Source organism: Clinocottus analis, unplaced genomic scaffold (genome assembly GCF_023055335.1).
Source record: "Clinocottus analis isolate CAN_PGR_092001 unplaced genomic scaffold, fCliAna1.0.p SCAF_12, whole genome shotgun sequence".
Lineage (NCBI taxonomy): Eukaryota > Metazoa > Chordata > Actinopteri > Perciformes > Cottidae > Clinocottus > Clinocottus analis.
Window position 1 is genome coordinate 2,546,262 of NW_027175843.1, and position 17,607 is coordinate 2,563,868.

General features: G+C 41.9%; 1 protein-coding gene across 1 annotated transcript in view; it reads left to right on the forward strand.

Moving 5' to 3' along the window:
• col18a1a (collagen type XVIII alpha 1 chain a) overlaps window positions 1–12,629 on the forward strand; it is a 37,228-nt gene extending 24,599 nt beyond the window's left edge. Inside the window, exons 15-41 of the mRNA XM_068572747.1 lie at window positions 189–233; window positions 819–950; window positions 1,196–1,267; window positions 1,499–1,525; window positions 2,498–2,596; window positions 3,053–3,088; window positions 3,346–3,435; window positions 3,529–3,561; window positions 3,992–4,027; window positions 4,919–4,978; window positions 5,085–5,162; window positions 5,323–5,358; window positions 5,498–5,551; window positions 5,717–5,782; window positions 6,384–6,449; window positions 6,714–6,744; window positions 7,103–7,156; window positions 7,274–7,308; window positions 7,401–7,532; window positions 7,634–7,793; window positions 7,898–7,962; window positions 8,192–8,320; window positions 8,773–8,805; window positions 8,892–9,209; window positions 9,838–10,035; window positions 10,281–10,393; window positions 11,144–12,629. Coding sequence (XP_068428848.1) covers window positions 189–233; window positions 819–950; window positions 1,196–1,267; window positions 1,499–1,525; window positions 2,498–2,596; window positions 3,053–3,088; window positions 3,346–3,435; window positions 3,529–3,561; window positions 3,992–4,027; window positions 4,919–4,978; window positions 5,085–5,162; window positions 5,323–5,358; window positions 5,498–5,551; window positions 5,717–5,782; window positions 6,384–6,449; window positions 6,714–6,744; window positions 7,103–7,156; window positions 7,274–7,308; window positions 7,401–7,532; window positions 7,634–7,793; window positions 7,898–7,962; window positions 8,192–8,320; window positions 8,773–8,805; window positions 8,892–9,209; window positions 9,838–10,035; window positions 10,281–10,393; window positions 11,144–11,357 — 2,412 coding nt within the window. The 3' untranslated portion in view covers window positions 11,358–12,629. The remainder of the gene's footprint in view (window positions 1–188; window positions 234–818; window positions 951–1,195; window positions 1,268–1,498; window positions 1,526–2,497; window positions 2,597–3,052; window positions 3,089–3,345; window positions 3,436–3,528; window positions 3,562–3,991; window positions 4,028–4,918; window positions 4,979–5,084; window positions 5,163–5,322; window positions 5,359–5,497; window positions 5,552–5,716; window positions 5,783–6,383; window positions 6,450–6,713; window positions 6,745–7,102; window positions 7,157–7,273; window positions 7,309–7,400; window positions 7,533–7,633; window positions 7,794–7,897; window positions 7,963–8,191; window positions 8,321–8,772; window positions 8,806–8,891; window positions 9,210–9,837; window positions 10,036–10,280; window positions 10,394–11,143) is intronic.
• The last annotated feature ends 4,978 nt before the right edge of the window (window positions 12,630–17,607 follow it).

The following is a 17,607-nucleotide window of genomic DNA, read 5'->3' on the forward strand; positions in this document are numbered from 1 at the left end:
CTAACTAGCGTCCGCCGGTCCGAGTGGAAGCCGGTCGCTTGCTGCCTTTCACAGCTTCCAAAGCGGAGGCAAGTTCAACACAATCCCGACACAAATGTTGTAAAAGGGACATGCACAACGGCCACTGTATCATTGTAGTTCAAAACGTTTCATGAACACGTCTTGTTCTTTTCTTTTTCCTCCACCAGGGGGATTCAGGCGATCTGGGTCTTCCAGGAGCAGTCGGAGAGAAGGTGCGGCATTTCGTTGTCTTCTTCCAGATGATGCCTTAAAGTAGCTGAGACACGTTACAGTTAAATCTAGACTCAAAAATACAACTGAATGCAAGTTGCCATCTGTTGTTGTAACCAGTATAGTCCAGAAAACAAAGTACATGAATTGGAGGCGGTGCTTTTGAGATGCCAGTACGCTGCCTCATCCCTTTCGTTTCTCCAGCCATGCTCCTACTTTTCTGCTGCCCCACTATTTACCCTCCTCCTACTTCCCTAAGCCTTCCCATCCGCAGGTAACTGGGCTCCAGCACGTCAGCTATCAAAGGGGATTTGTGTCTTCTAGAAATATGCAAATGTTTGTCAAATATTGTCAGGTAGACGTGACTTCGAGTTTAATCTGAGTGCCGGCTATGCTTTGGTTTAATATTAAGTAACGTCTGAATTTGAGCATGGTTGTGCAGTTAAACCACACTTACTCATCCAAAAAAATGCTGCATGAACGGTAATAGAGGTTTTCTTGGCAAGATGCACTTTAATGACGATGCAATCGTAGTATTTGCTTTCATTTAAATTTGTATTTATTTATTCTGTCGCTTCACCCTACAGGGGTCTCGAGGAGACCCTGGTTTACCGGGAACCTCCGGAGAGACTGGACTGGCTGGTTTGCCTGGACCGATCGGACCAGTTGGGCCACCAGGTCTTCCGGGGCCTCCGGGACCAAGCTATCGTGTTGGATTTGTACGTTTTTGCGATGATACCTTTTGGTTAGAGTTGCCTAAGTATCAATGTAAAATATGCACAAAAAGGGTAGCACAATGTCATGTTGTCTGGGACAGTTCTCCATCAAATGAACTGCAGACACAGTTTGTCATACATTACTATGTAAATCATTTGAGGTGAAAGCATTCAGTTAAAAAAAAACCTAACTTTATTGAAAAAAACTAAGCTTTTAGTTTGGCTAACTGTCATAAAATCTGTTGCAGGATGACATGGAGGGCTCTGGTGGAGGGTTCAGCAATGCACTGCCTGGCGTCCGAGGACCTGAGGGAAGACAGGTCAGTACTGCAATTAAAAAAATACTTTAGGATTTGTGGAAGACGTTATACCATATCTCACATTCTTTACAATATGGACAATGTCCCCATATAAGCCCCCATATTATAAGCCAGAGAATTGTTGGTAATTTAGTGACCGATTCATAATCAAGATTACTATTAAGTGTGTCCTTGTGCCATAGTGTGCCATTGCAAATGCTTGAGGAAATAACCAAATGTGTGTGCTTCCAGGGTTCTTCTGGCTTGCCTGGACTTCCGGTAAGTAACCAAAGTCATCTTTCGAATCTGTGATGAGCTCATCCTCTTGGCCCCATCAACACAAATGTTTTTTCTACTTTCAAAGCAGACTATTGGATCAAGAAAGGCTCTAGTTTTAAGTACATTTGTACCAAACAAGCGTGAGGTACAGGTATCTGGGACTGAACCACGGTCTCTCAAGGTGGTTGAGTTTAGCCTCTGCACAGCCTCAAGCATCTTAAACAGCTTTATTTAACATCTAGTTTTGATCTTATCCTCGCTGCTTTCCTCTGTTGTCATTTCACACGCGTGTTTTCTAAACCTTTGAGGTTGAGAAAAATACGATGCACCGAGCGGTAAATTGATTTCTGAGGGCGAAAGAAGGTCCTTGCCCCGTCTAAAGGAAAAGAAGCAGAGGAACAGAAACAATACAAGCACACAAACAGAACTGATAACAACAAAAAAAGAAATACAATGAATCAGGAGAGGACAAACTTTTTTCATCGTGGGCCAGGAAGAGAAAAATTCATAAATGCAAGACACTGTAATAACTTTCTATCAAAATAACTACGCAGCACTGCTACTAGAATGACAACTATTAACTGGTTTGCCCACATGTGGCTGACTTAAATGTAATGAACTGCTTATATACTCTGAAAGTGAACATGTCAAAACATTTAGCCTGGTGCACATCGAGTGTTTACAGGAGTATGTGCCATGGACAAACTGTACAACTTATTCAAAATATCCTCAAGCTATATTAGTTAATTAAAAAACAGGCAGTCGTTTGGCCACGCTAGTATTAAATGAATTCATAGATGGAAGGAACAGAGACTTTAATGTTTAAAAAAAGTAACTATCCCATGAAGTAGAATGATTTTAAGTGGGTTCAGACATACAAGCAAACTCTTCACATGATAAGCAGTGATGTGGCAGTGACTCTGTTTCTGTGTTTCCTTGAAGTGAGATGTGTATCTGGATTGTTCTCTGCAGGGCAAAGCGGGGTTGCCTGGCATGCCGGGTCAGAAGGGCAGTGACGGTCTCACAGGAAGAGACGGACGTCCGGGGTTGGATGGCTTCCCCGGACCTCAGGTAAAATACATCGAGATGACAAATGAGAATATGTTATGGATACCAGAGGTCACTGTTTTTGAAAGTTCACAGTGTTAAATTGTGTTTCCGTGTGATATAACAGAGCATTTTGTTTACTGTGTTACACTACGAACGGGGCAAACTGTCAAAACGAGTACGCTTGAGTTTCAAGGATTTTTAAAAAATGTATTTGTTTTTTGCCGACTGTGTCATGGCGGGCGCATTGTGAATTCTACATATGAATGGAAACCCAAATTACTTTATAAGCTTATTTAGCAGGTTTATCAGGTATTCTATTATGTGATATGAATGAAGCAGTGCATTTAATGTCTTCAGTTTTCTATGAATGAGAAGCTTGTTCCTCTCGTCTGTTGGTGGATCTTTGTGAAGCAGAGATTTTGACCTTTCACCTTTTTGTTGACGTATCTTTTGTCTCATTCCTGTTCCACTTTACAGGGACCGAAGGGGGACAGCGGCGACAAAGGAGAAAGGGTGAATTGCACCTTTATTTGAAATGTTTTATCCTAAAATATCTGTTCACTGCAACACACATACACTTACGTGAGATGGAATGTTTCCCTGTAGTTATTTTGATCTGTTAGACTTTATTTTTGTACAGATATATAACAAAAAGGAAACCAGTGTTTCCTTTTGTTAATATTTGATTTATTTCCTGTTGAGGATTTCTTACCAGGTGGGACAGTTACTCATGTTTTTGCGGTGTGTGTGTGTGTGTGTGTGTGTTTTAGGGTGAACCCGGTCGAGATGGAACCGCTATCCAAGGACCACCCGGGCCGCCCGGACCACCTGGACAAATCATCTACCAGACATCTGACAATGTGAGCAACAACAAGCACACTCTACTGTCATCCTAAAGTTTTAATCCGTGATGGCATTCATCTTAACTTCATTATGTGTTTGTGTCACTACAGGTGAATGGTTTTGTTGGCAATGATGGGCCTCAGGTTTGTATTTTTATTTTATTTTTGTTATGTTTGTGGGACTGCACACGCATAGTTTTTTTAAAAGACAAACATTTTAAAAGGGATTTGTTAGATCTCGCAGCATTTCAAATGTACTTCTGGTTTGATACATACAGTACATTATACACATACAGTACATTGTACTGTACATACATAGTCATCAGTTGTGAAAAAGAAAAAGAAAACTGCTAACTAACACACTATGACCGCAAAACATCTCTTTCCATTTGAATATATTATATTTTAGGCAGCTGTACACAAATCTTCACTAATTTAAAGGACCAATCAGGGCAAAAATAAGTTCTGTGCAGTTATTATAAAGTTTAAAACCATAAATTGGTGCATAATTGTCAGTTAGCAGAACAGGGAACACCAGACTAATGAATGTATATGAATATGATTTCCTGTACAGGGAGGAGATGGTTTACCTGGCCAAGCTGGATTCCCTGTAAGTCTCCCCGGCTTTCATAATTAATGTCCCTTCCCTTATTATAACCATAAATGCTAAGTGTTTTTACTTAAATACATTTCACATTAATGGTGTTGTCTTTGTCGCTTGTGTTTTTTTAATCTATTGTTCATTTATTGTAAACAATTCCCATGTTTTCTGTCTGGGGCATTTAACCTCAAGACCTCTACTCCTATTAAAGATACAAATCTTACAGAAACATGTCACAATTATGTAGATTTTTTTCTTCCTAAGAAAAAATAAATTAAAGGCAGTGAAAGCCTATTTCCCCAATCAGCTCCATGCTATAAATGAAGTACATGGATGCACTATGTTCTGCCAATGTTTTAGTTATTTTCTATAAAAGCTATTCTCACTGGTGTGAAGTGGGCGGTGCTCGGTTTAAAATTTAAATAGATTTTGAACGACAATGAAGCGCTACATCAAAGAGGAGTAACATGTATCAAGCTATCAGGTTTTGGCTACTTGGGTAATACCGACTTATAGGATCAATTCATTGTTGGAATGGATGATTTAATTTAACTACAGGTTCACAATTCAGGGTGCTGAATAATAGACCGTACTTTTAATAATCAGTTTTAACTTCATTTATTGCCACTGGACAATTTTGGCTTCCACAAAAGGAAGCTAGCATCAAATGCTTCTCTGCACTCCAGTTAGCAGTTAGCATGTCGGCGCTGCATCTACTCACAGAAGCCCACAGCGTCTCATCCACTTAATTCTGGACTGAAGGTGTAAACAGTGGTCAGCTCAGCAATACAGGATGAACTGTATAGCTGGAGACTAATGAAATGGCTTGAATTGATCCGTGAAAACACTGTTATGCTGCCAAAAGGAAGATGATGAACCGTATCTTTCTTTATCCTGCAGGGTCCTATTGGACCAAAGGGTGACAGGGGAGACCCTGGCCTGCCGGGCTACGGGAACAAGGTATAGTCTTGGTTATTGCACTTCACCGAAAGGAATCGCTGAACGGACTTTGAAACACTGCTGCAGTTGAGTCTGCGTTGTCTCGTCTGTGCTGTTCCGCGTTCAGGGCGAGAAAGGTGAGCCGGGCCTGGCCATCGGACCTGATGGAAACCTTCTGCATCTGGAAGGGCTGACCGGTCCAAAGGTGAGGCGCATTGCTTTTGACTGTATAATATGTCTGTTTTGCGTCTTTCATTAAGAGATACGCACCTCTCCTCTCAAGTATATGACATGTTGCTACTTTTCTAAATGTTTTGCATGGTGTCGGCGATACAATAAATCTGTTTCCTCTTCCGTGCATGTAGGGAGACCGAGGAACACCTGGACCTGTTGGACCCACTGTAAGTGTTTGAGCATCTCTATCTTATATATCTACATTGATGAATAACTGAACAGTTTTAAACCCAAACTGTATTTTTTTCCTCCACTTCATTCTCCTGTCAGCTCACAATGTCGTTCATTTCATGATTTATTGTACAGGGCCAGTATGGGCCTGCTGGAATAAAGGGTGAAATGGGAATGCCCGGAAGACCTGTGAGTAGCCCTTCCTAGGTTGGATGATGCTCTACTGTTGTGTCTTTGTACCAAGTACCACATATTGATTGTATTGAGCTTTTGCAAATTGCTATAGTCATACCTTTTTTTTAGTTTCCTTTTTTCCAAGTGCAAATAAATAAATAAATGACTTTGTCCCCTCAGGGTCGCCCTGGTGTGAATGGTTACAAGGGTGAGAGAGGAGAGCCAGGAGTCGGCTATGGCTACCCGGTAAGTGTTGTTATTACGTCATTACCTTTGATGAACCGTTTCTGACGGCGAAGCGCCACGTTGGAAAATCAAACTGACCATGAAACCAATGATCTGTTGTAGATCTGTAAATGATTAGCGTAAAAGTCAGGTTACAAACCCCTACTGCCTTCGGTAAGTGTCCCCGCTGTAGCCAGCTAGCACTGCTGCTATCTCTCCGCTAGCTCCCTTCTAGCTCTCTGCTAGCTCCCCGATAACCATCGAAGGTAGCGAGACCAGCCTCGGCTAGTCGCCTGACTCGGGCAGCAGGGACGCGGACAGTAGCAGCAGCGCTAGCTTGCTACACCCACCGAAGGTAGGAGCGGCAAGTAACCCGACTTTTCCGGTGTATAAATATAACATGTACATACACATCTTCTCATCAGTGAGCTTTGGTCATCCTAATCAAAGCTGCACATTTCTCTGGCGTGTCAGTGTTTGCTGACATTGAGCACAGATCACATCGTTTACATCGTGTCACAGGAGTTGTCAGAAATATGAAAATACTGTCGAAGCTCTTAGCAGTATGTCAGTAATAGATCACCAAACTGTAAGAAAGAGAGAATAACGTTGTTTTCATCAGGGAGTCCCTGGACAACCAGGACCTCCTGGACCTCCCGGACCATCCATTCCCTTAGATCGCTTCAACGTAAGTACCATGAAATAAACTTTGTACATGTACTACTTAGCACAACGTTAATGTCTCTCATGTAATTGGCTGACAGCTTAACCATATCATATGATCTATATCTAGTCATTAGCTGGTGCTTTTGTTCCGTTTGCTTTGTTGTCTGGTGGAACTACTGAGTCAGTCGCTAATTGCATAATTTAGCATAAATCTGAGATGAATCTTTTCCTCTATTGTTGCCTGGAATTTCTTAATTGAGTCTTTCCCCCCCCCCCCTGTTCTTAGCGCTATGATGAAACTTCAAGGAATTACCCAGGTATGACCTCTCTCACACACCGCACCGTTATATAATACTGTAAGATAGAAAGGGATCAGGAAGGAAGGAGTAAAAAGGGCCAGTGTCAAGGAAGCGAGATTTCATACGGCCTTTTAAGTGTCGGCAGAGATAAACAGTTCCATCTTAATTTAAGTTTGATGAAGCCGCCTCGGCTCGGAGGGGATATGCACTCTATTGTCAAGAGATTAGCCTGTCAAATCTGACTAGATTTGAAGAATGAATGGATAAAACACAGAAGACGTCATTATCAGTGGCACAGTTTTGCATATCAGATACACCAGTGAGATAATGTGTCAAATTCACCAATGTTGAATAATATATTATGATTTTGTCGTAGCAACTAAAGGGGAAAAAGGAGAGAGTGGGGACCGAGGAATTCCAGGAATCCCAGGTAAATGCTAGTTTGCATAAAATATACATACTGTACCATTATGACATACATATCCATTGCTCTGTAGGAGTGTTGAAGGGGATTATTAGTACCTAGTTAACACGTTTATTTTCCCAGGAACCACTTCTAATTTCGACATTTACACATTCAAGGTAAGCTAGCTCGCCGCTACGCCCATCGATCCGTTTCCTCAGTCTGCTGGATGTACTCCATCTACTTCACATTGCTAAACTGTCTCCAACAGAATGAACTGAAGGGAGAGCGGGGAGAACTGGGCATGAAGGGGGAAAAGGGAGAGCCCAGTAGCGGATATTATGACCCACGTTTTGGAGGAGTACAAGGCCAACCGGGGCCTCCTGGAAAACCAGGCCTGGACGTGAGTTCTGGGACTCTGTCCTTGTATATTTACAGGTATTAATTAGTACACATGACTGTTTGTCATGACCTCGACGATGACCATTTCATTTTTCTTGTTAGGGTCCAAAGGGAGAACCTGTTTCGGGTCCTCCTGGACCCCAGGGACCACCAGGGACACCAGGGATCGGTTACGATGGGCGTCCAGGTCCTCCGGGACAACCTGGACCTCCAGGACCACCAGGATCTCCCTCACTTCCTGGAGCATATCGGCCCAATCACTGTAAGCGACTTCTTCCAGCTGAGGCCAGTCGGCTACTGGAGATAAACTCAACCAGATTTCTTCATAAGCCAAATCATAACCAAGCTTTTTGTTTGCATTTGAAGCCCTCAATGTTCCTGGACCTCCTGGTCCTCCTGGCGCCCCTGGAAGTCCTGGTCACTCTTCTGGGGTAAGTACAATCACTGGACTTTAATACCATCCAATCCATTATGTGGCATTGATAATAAGTTAAGTTTCTTGTAATGATGAGTCTTCATATTGGAGCAGTTGTTGCCAATTAATAGAATATTCAGGGATGATCATAATGTTGCTTTTAAGGAGCAAATGTGTAGCCATCTTTTAGTTATTTCATTCATGTTCAACGAAAGCTAAATGCCATTTCTCTTTGTTTTCCACAGGTTACTGTTTTACGGTCATATGACACAATGATAGCTACTGCGAGACGCCAGGCAGAGGGCAGCCTCATCTACATCATTGACAAAGCCGACCTCTACTTGAGAGTGCGCGGTGGATTGCGGCAAGTCATGGTACGGTACTTTGCACCGAAGGAAATGCGCTGCTTCGAGAGACATTTAAGCTGTAGCGTTTAAAAAATGCTGCGGTCACGTCTTGGCCACTAGGGGGCAAGAAAAATTAAAAGAAGTTAACTCGGCCAGTGCCATGTCCCTGTTGTTTCTGTTTCTTTTACCCAAAATGTCATATTTTTACATAAAGAATGGTATTTTTGGTTGACACACGATATAGAGATATAGTTTTGTTTAATTTTTATTTTATTTATAATTATTTTAATTAATATTTCAACATTTTATTGTAGGTGTGAAAAGGTGTATGTGTAAAATAGGCATTTGATTCTGAGTTAAAACAGAGAAAATATACCCTGCCTGCATTATAATGTCATTAACTTCAGATCAGGCCCTTCATTCATTCATTTTGAGGTGTCAGTACTCACTAAACAGATATTCCTGCTCCTCTCCCTCAGCTTGGAGACTACAGTCCGTTCTTCAGAGATCTGGTACGTTCCACAGTAGAAAAACAGAATCCACATTTGGCCTTTTTTCCTTCCCTTCCTTTTAAATCTCTCTCGTTTTCATTTTAAAGGAGAACGAGGTGGCAGAGGTCCAGCCTCCTCCCGTGATCCAGTACCCCCAGTCCCAGGACCAGTCCCACAGCAACGGAGCCGGCCATTACTCGCAGGGCGGTTCTGCCGTACGACCCATCGAGCCTCCGCCACGCCCGCCCGTCGAGCCCAGGTACCCCCCGGTGTACGACCCCAGATTCCCAGACCCGAGACACACGGGCCAGACGGACGGGAGACTCGCCACGCAACAGACCGAGAACAGATACCCGGTGACGCCGCGGCGACCCAGCCCGCCTGCAGCGCAGCCCGTCAGCCACGTGGAGCCCTCAGCACCCGGAGTGAGTAGAGTCCAACTCACGAATGTCAACGATGCTAGTTAGCGATGGAGGGTGTCAACTTGCGGCGCACTCAACTGATAAGTATGAACATGTGGTGTGTTTGTATATTCAACGTGGAGGTTAAAAGAGAAAGGGAACACACTGACTTTGGGGATTTTTATTATCGGTTCCCTCTTTCGTTGTCATTATTGACCTTTTGTATAAGAAGCTTAGTTTATCTCACCCGTCACAGCCAATGGGAGCTTCTTTTGTCCTATTTTCGGGTGAGGACTCTTTTCGGGTCGAAATAATGTTGAATGTTAATACTTGTAGGATGTAAATGTAGGATATAATATTTGAAAATGAACTTGTCAGTGCTCACAAAGTGATGGAGACGATGCTTCTTCTAAAATTCCTATTTGAAAAAATATATTGTGGACCTTTCTGTTTTGCAATAATATATTACTTATCAGCAGACAATTTATACACATCTGCAATGCACCTTTATCGGCTGATACTTTCAACTCATATATTTTGATCTGCTCACAACCATTTCACTCCGTACATCTTTTTTAATTTCAAATCCCAAACCGAGAGCAGGTCATACAGGACACATGATCTGAACAGAACCCTTTGTCTTCCTCATTAGCTCCATCTCATCGCCTTGAACGCCCCTCAATCCGGTAACATGCGGGGAATCCGCGGGGCAGACTTCCTGTGCTTCCAGCAGGCCCGCGCCGTGGGCCTGAAGGGAACCTTCAGAGCGTTCCTGTCCTCCAAGCTTCAGGACCTCTACACCATCGTCCGCAGGTCGGACCGGGACAGCACTCCCATCGTGAACCTCAAGGTGAGCGACTGGTGACGGGGAAGCGGCAGCATTGCTCACGGGTTTCTCTTTGTACTGCAGAGGCCGACCGTCTCAGATATCTTCAGAGTTTGAGGCTGCTAAGCGTAACACTCTGAAACCTTATATTTAAAGCTTTCTGCAGAAGAGTCTGCATTAATTGTTGTGGTCTACTACTATGTTTATTTCTATGTATTTTCTCTGCTTAATGAAATGAAACATAAGATATTGCATTCTCCTCCTTGCAGCACCAAGAGTTGTTCAGTAGTTGGGAGTCTCTCTTTGGTGATGTGAGCAAAATGAGGGAGAACGTACCAATCTACTCCTTCGATGGTAGAGACATCGTCAGGGACAGCGCATGGTGAGTCTCTGTTCATTGCATTCGTTCAGTTATCTTCCATTTAATACGGCATCCTATGCACTTTCATGTAGCGGCTTGTGTCGTAGTAGTAGCAGCATCTGCTTCCTAACCCGTTACATTTTTGGGGATTTCTATCCATATAAACTACCGTTCAAAGGTTTGGGGTCACCCAGACAAATTTTCAGTTTCTTCGCAAGTTCTCACATTGAATCTTCTTCATTTCTAAGAACAAGAACAGACTGGAGAGTTTCACATCAAAGTTCTCTTTTTCTGGACATTTTGAGAGTTTAATGAACCCACAAATGTGATGCTCCAGATCCTCAACCAGCTCAAAGGAAGAACAGTTTTATAGCTTCTCTCACCAGCAGGACTGTTTTCAGCTGTGTGACATCACTGCACAAGGGTTTTCAAGGGTTTTCTACCCATCCATTAGTCTTCTAAGGCGATGATCAAACACAATGTACCATCAGAACAATGATAGCTGCTGGAAATGGGCCTCTATACACTATGTAGATATTTCATTAAGAACCAGACGTTTCCACCTAGAATAGTCTTTTACCACATTAACAATGTATAGAGTGTATTTCTGATTCATTTAATGTTATCTTCATTGAAATAATCAGTGCTTTTCTCTGAAAAATAAGGATATTTCTAAGGGACCTCAAACTTTTGAACGGTGGTGTACATACATACATATATATAGACAGTTGGGTTTTTTTCTAACACGTGCTTCTTTTTGCTCTCCTGCAGGCCAGAGAAAATGGTCTGGCACGGATCGAGCAACAAAGGCCACCGGCAAACAGACCACTACTGTGAAACATGGCGGGCGGGCGACCGCGCCGTGAGCGGTCTGGCATCGTCACTACAGAGCGGCCGCCTCCTGCAGCAAACCTCCAGCAGCTGCTCCGGCTCCTACATCGTCCTCTGCATCGAGAACGCCTTCACAACACACTCCAAAAAATAAAATCCCGTCCATCCTCTCTCCCTATTTTTTGTTTTTGTTTTTTTTTTTTTGTTCTGGGCCCCCGGTTAAAAAAAAAAAAAATTTCCCGAGAACACGCCCAGCGACCGCGTGGCGTCCAATGAACTGGCCCCGTGGCTCTTTCCTGGCAGGAAGCCCTTTGCATCGTCTGCTCCTCCCCTCCATAAACGCCAAAGAGATGTGTCGAACAGAGCGGTGTTGGTCCTTTTCTCTCGGGGGCATTGACACATATTTTCTCCAAGGTGCGGAACGAGAGCGGAGAAGCTAAAATGTGTTCTCAAATTGTATCCTTTTTTTGTGCGTGTATTCTGTATATTACATGTTTGTCGTTTGCGATTTCTTTTTTTTTTTTGACGTTATTGTTTTACCTTTTTGAACTGTTGATAAAAAAAATGCTATATCCATCCTGTTATTTTTTATTTTTATATTAAGTATTGATCATTTCCACTTTTTTTTTTCCAATTTCATTTTCTAAAATCGTGGGTAATGACGGGGAACAGCAAACGTTTAAAGACTATTTTAAAGAAGATAATAGATATTTATTTTTAAATGAAGTTATGTTAGGAAAAGAAAGAATTGGGAAAAAAAAAGCTTCATACCCTCATTTATATATTCTACAAAGTTAAAGATTTCATTCTTTTCATTCGCTCCTGATCATAAACTGTGCCTTCATACACACCCAGGACTGCGTTACACAATAAGCTCATGTAGTAAACCGCTCCTTTGGAAAGTATTACTCTACAAATATGTAAATGTTACAGCAGATGCTTTTACTTTTCCTCCATTTAAATGACCTTGTTGGACACAGACACCACTGTAATAATAAATAATCCCACAACCATAGGACAAGATTCATCCTAGCTAAAAAAAAAAAACCATTGCGCCTTATGAATCTAAAATGATTAGTTTTCCTTTTAACACTTCATGAAAACCTATCAGTGAGTAAGCTGGAAATGATTAGTTTGCTGCTAATCTTTGTTGGAGGGATTGCTGTCGCGGGTTTTAAGGATAAAACATCACGTTAAAGGAGAGAGACACTCTTGCAGTACCCTCATATGAATTTCAAAGACTAACCTGGCCTTGATGCTTCTGATATCTTGACTATCTGAACCTGTGGATATTCATTTTTATAACTACGTGTGCTGTACTGTTTTTCTCCCGGGCACTGAATAAAAAAAAAGTCTTTTTTTCAACTACAACAACAATGTGACGTCCTGTTCATACAGCGGGACAGTGTGTTGAGTGACTTTCCTTTTCGCTGAAACAAATGGCCCCATCTCGTGGCTCTGACGGCCCCCGTGGCCTCCATTAGGTGTCCCTCGGCGGCCCCCCGACCAGCAGTTTTATGTCCTAGTCGATGAGCTGTTGCCGGTGGCATTGACTCCCACCACAAATCAGTGGTAAAGCGAGGCACTCGACTCACCTTGGTCATACATCATAACTGTTAATCTACAAATGGAACTACATTCAATTTTAACCATGATGTCATAACTACTGAAATGATAACAGGATCCATAATAATGGTAACTGTTAAACTGTACACTGATGCCATTGACAATGTGTTCAGTCAACACGTATGTTGCATTGTCAACTAATTAGGACACGATTACAGCAGAACATGTCAAGATTGACATGAAAAAAGAAGACCAGGCACTCAGGAATACATCTGCTTTAGGTCTACAAGTAAGTGGATTTAGAAAGGGAACTGAATTGGGTCACCAGTCATTGGCGATAGCTCATGAAATCCCCTTAAATCTCTTCTTTAAAGTTAGGAGGCGTTTTCCAGATAATATTTGATTAGGAAGATTAATTTGAATTATTCAGAGTTGGCCTAATTTAGAAGTTACTTAAAAATGATATGCCCACCAGAAAGAGGTTATTACATTCAGGTGATAGTATTTATCCCTCTGTGTAATCATGAAAATACCCTATACTAGTATAGTATCATTAAAATTGCGTAGTATGCCACACAATTTCATAAAAAGTCATATTGTAGTTTGTCATAAAAATATCCCTCAAAATAGCAGAATATTGTACATTGAGTTATAAAGAAATCCTAGTATGACCTTAAAGTCATACAAATTATCCTATTTCCACAAAACAGTTACGTGGAATCTCACTTTAATTTATACTTGAAAATTAAACATAAAATCACCGTCATGAACTAATTTTTCATCTGAACTCCATCGCCCCAAAAACGGTACATCCTGGCCAATTTCTCATGTTTTGACACTATTCCAAAAATAAATATTACCATAAACCATAAGCATGATTGAAGGACCATACAGTTTCTGAGCGCCTACCGAATCCACCAATAACGCCATAATCAGCTGAGAAACAACCGTCACCAAGACATGCACAACATTGCCATTTATGTCCAGCAAAAAAAAAGAAAATTGACTTACTGATGGCTGAAATATGATTCGTCACGGCCTTTCATGGACTCTTTAGCTTCCTCACACGGCGAGAGCGGAGCGAGGGCCGTTCACAGACCAGGGAGGGAGTGTTGGCCGCGTTGACACGATCGCTCTAAAATAATTAAAAATACTTTACTCAATCAAAGCCAAACTTCGCACATATAGAGCTGTGTTATATATTCCATTCAGCATTTATTCATATAGTGACAATACGAAAAAAAACTACTTTTAGCTCTTTTTTTTCCTTTTCTGTGTACCATCATAAACTAATATACCACTACCACATATATGAACTTATCATCTATGTTCACAAGGGTTTTCTGTATATTATAGCCTTTTCAATTTTCAAATATTAAAATATCCCTTGGGGTTTACGAGATATTCAGTATTATGTTGAATGCAAACCATTCGCAATTGCTGTGGGGGGGGGGGGGGAGGGGGGGACAATTCTTCACTTCCTGCCTGCCGGTTGCTCGGCCACCGGCTGGCAAACAAACAAGCTATTATGTGTTAATTAGTGAGTTTCTGAACCTTCCACATCCGCGCTGGACAGAACCGTCGGTGCTGCGGTGACGTCCATGTTGTTCTGCGTCTGGAGTATCGACCATCATCATATCTCAGAGATGCACCTGGATATGGAGGATTTTTGTAAAATATAAAATGTAAAACGTAGTGGCGCGTCATAAAGAGGGCAGAAAGTGCTGACACAGAACAATTATTTCTGCATTAATTAAATATTTTGCATTGTAGCACATGGCATCTATAAATGTGTCCACATTGTGTATGTCCACTTTGAGAATAATTAATATGTGATATAGCATTTGCACAGCATGGTTTCTTATTTCAAACACACCCAAATGATACAAATAGAGTTGGGTAGACACTGAAATATTAAATGCCAAAATAAGAGAACTGTAGTTTGGGGTTGCAAACTCAAAAAAAGTTGTTGTGAAAATTAAAAAAAAGAAAGAATGTAAAACATCATTCTGAGTTATTAAATGTTGAAGTCAACTTTAAATGTATCAGGAAGCAGATGTACAAATAAACATGTACAATTGCTTTTAAACATTCTGCTGAATAAGTCCTCAAACAAACACAAACACACACAGTAGATATATTTTGTAAAGAAAAAAAAATTGTCATCATTTTCCTAATTAGGTGAGCGTGTTATCACGCTGACAATCGCTAATCAACACTCAACAAATCTGAGCCTGATGTCAGTGGGATCATTTTTAAGGGATTGCACCAAAAAAAAGGTCGAAGATGAGACGAAAAATCTAAGTATTGCCAAAGTCATTATGATTCATCTTGTGGGAGACATAATTATCTGAACCAAATGTAATTACAATATATCCAATAGTTGTTTTGGTGTGACACCAAATATCAACTCATTCTAGTAATATGGGTGCTGAATGTTTGATTTCACATAGATTTAATTAGTTTCTCCTAATAAATCATTATTTATAGTTTACTACATTGGGTTACAATGTGTACAACATAGTCATGGTATAGTTATATTTTTTTCATATCATATAAGCAGAGAAAATACAGTCACGTAGGATGCTTTTGACCCTCACCACTGAGCCACCTGATCGATGCATTTTAAAAAAGGGACACCTCTTCCAGTGGAAGATTAATATTAATTGTTTACAGCATGTTGTAACTCATACAGAAGCCAAGAGGCCGTTCATGTGGCTCCATCGTGTCGTTTCCTGCAGCTTCTTAACAGACCTGTTACTTCAATGTACTTTAGCACAAAGATCACTAAACATTGTCAAAACTTCCTCGGGTCAGTTTCATTAAACTTTCCCATTTCAATAAACTCTCGCCGGATTTTGTTTTTTTCCAAGTTGTTATAAGATGGGAGCCTGAAGGCATCATCTTTAGTGGCAGGTCATTTGCGAATGCGGCATGGCCGACTTCATCCACGAGCCCACCCAGAAATAAAAAGCGAGCGTTCCTCAAAAAAGATAATCAGTAAACACGGTCACTTCCCACTCAATTTCATCAAATCTGCCTCCTGAGCGAGAGCTGCAAGACTTATATTAATTGACTTTGGGGGGGGCATCATAACTCCTGTCCGATTCGTCAATCTCCGTGGTTGAGTAAATCTTGAGGGGGGGATGAAAAATAAAAAAAAACACACAACTGACTGAGAGGCGTATTATCCATTTAAGTCTTCTTGACAGAGCGGGGCGAGAGTGGGTGGGGGGTGGTTGGGATGTAATAACCCGCAGCTGGCTTTTTCCCGCGAGGTGCTATCACACTGTCTGCCTGAGGAAAGCTATATTTAGTGGGTGCCAAGTAATAACTAAGCACAGTGAAATGATCCAGCGACGGTAATGATACAACAAGGCGACAACCAGATATTGGGGGGGGCACTTAATTACACTCGGGGCGGAAGCGAAAAGCCCCAGTTGCCAGATCTCTGGTCTGTGTTTATTCGTCGCGGGTGACTCGCTGTCACATTAACCCAGATCTAACAATATCTCAACGCCGGGGCTGCAGAGCCACTTTGTTTCGTGACCTTATGCCGTGTTGTATCTGAGGGGAGGGAGAGCTCATGGTAGTGAACTCACAGCAAGCATATAGACAGGGGGATGAAAAAAAAGACTACTTGCCGTAAATGATGAGTAAATGTCTTCCCATATTACCATTTTAATGCATTCTGCCTCCAACTAGACCAACATGTCCTCCGTCAAATTAAAAGGGTAATAAGGAGGCCTGAAGCAACATTTGTGTAGCGTCTGAAGTACTCGAGGCCCACCGCAAGGCTTTCACATTTCACTGACATTTAGATAGATAATGAGTAACAATCTCACAGTCTTTAAATCCCCCTGTGAATCTCATGGCATTTAAGTCTATTTTTTCCCCCTCCTGTCCTTAAATAATTGATGAGGCGTATGCTATCGGAGTGGATATTCCTGGCATTGCCATTGACCACTTCGTCACACCTGAACCCCTCCTCCTCTGTACGGCCCAGGTTGCTCCAAGAACTTCTCAATTGAAAAAAAAAGGTGTATTTTCAAAGTCATGTGAAGGCGACTGACTCACTCAGAGGTGAAAAGATCAGATGTTTTTATCACTGATTGTTTTCCTGTAACTGATGCAAATCAATTATTGGATTTGTTTTCATCCATATTTGATGTATTAATCTGGGTTGGAAATTAGCACTAAGCAGATATGTGGAAAAATGAATGTCCTTTGTCGAAAATCTGAACCAAAACAAAGACTCCTTGAACATATCTGTATCTGAACTACCAAATAACCACAATTATGTTATATTCATCATGCTTTGTTCTTTTTTTTTTTGCTACCTCTTCTCAAAGAGACCTCCATGAGGGTGTAGTAACCCAGAATCCCCCCTGGTCTGGTCTCCGGTACAGCGGCGGTTCACAGCTCCGTACACACGTACACACACACACACACACACACACACACACACACACACACACACACACACACACACACACACGGCTCGCTGCCCGCGGTCGTCAGTGCAGCTGGTTACATATTCGATGTGACATCTCCTTCCATCTTCTAATGAATTTTTTATGTCTCTTCCTCTCCCACCCGCGCGCAGACGGGGGGGCTCGCGTCAGCCCCGCTCTGTGGAAAGTATGCGGCTGTAAATGGCAGCGTTGCCTTTTGGAATCCGTGACCCTTTTTTTTCGTCCCGCTACGATATAGATCGACCCCGCTGTAGGTAGCTCTCGCTGATTGCTCTGTCCGGAGACATCCCCTCATGCAAAGTGCTGCGCGCATCCGCCTGGTAATTTACAAGCATTGCATTGTTGTGATCCCAACGCAGGAGA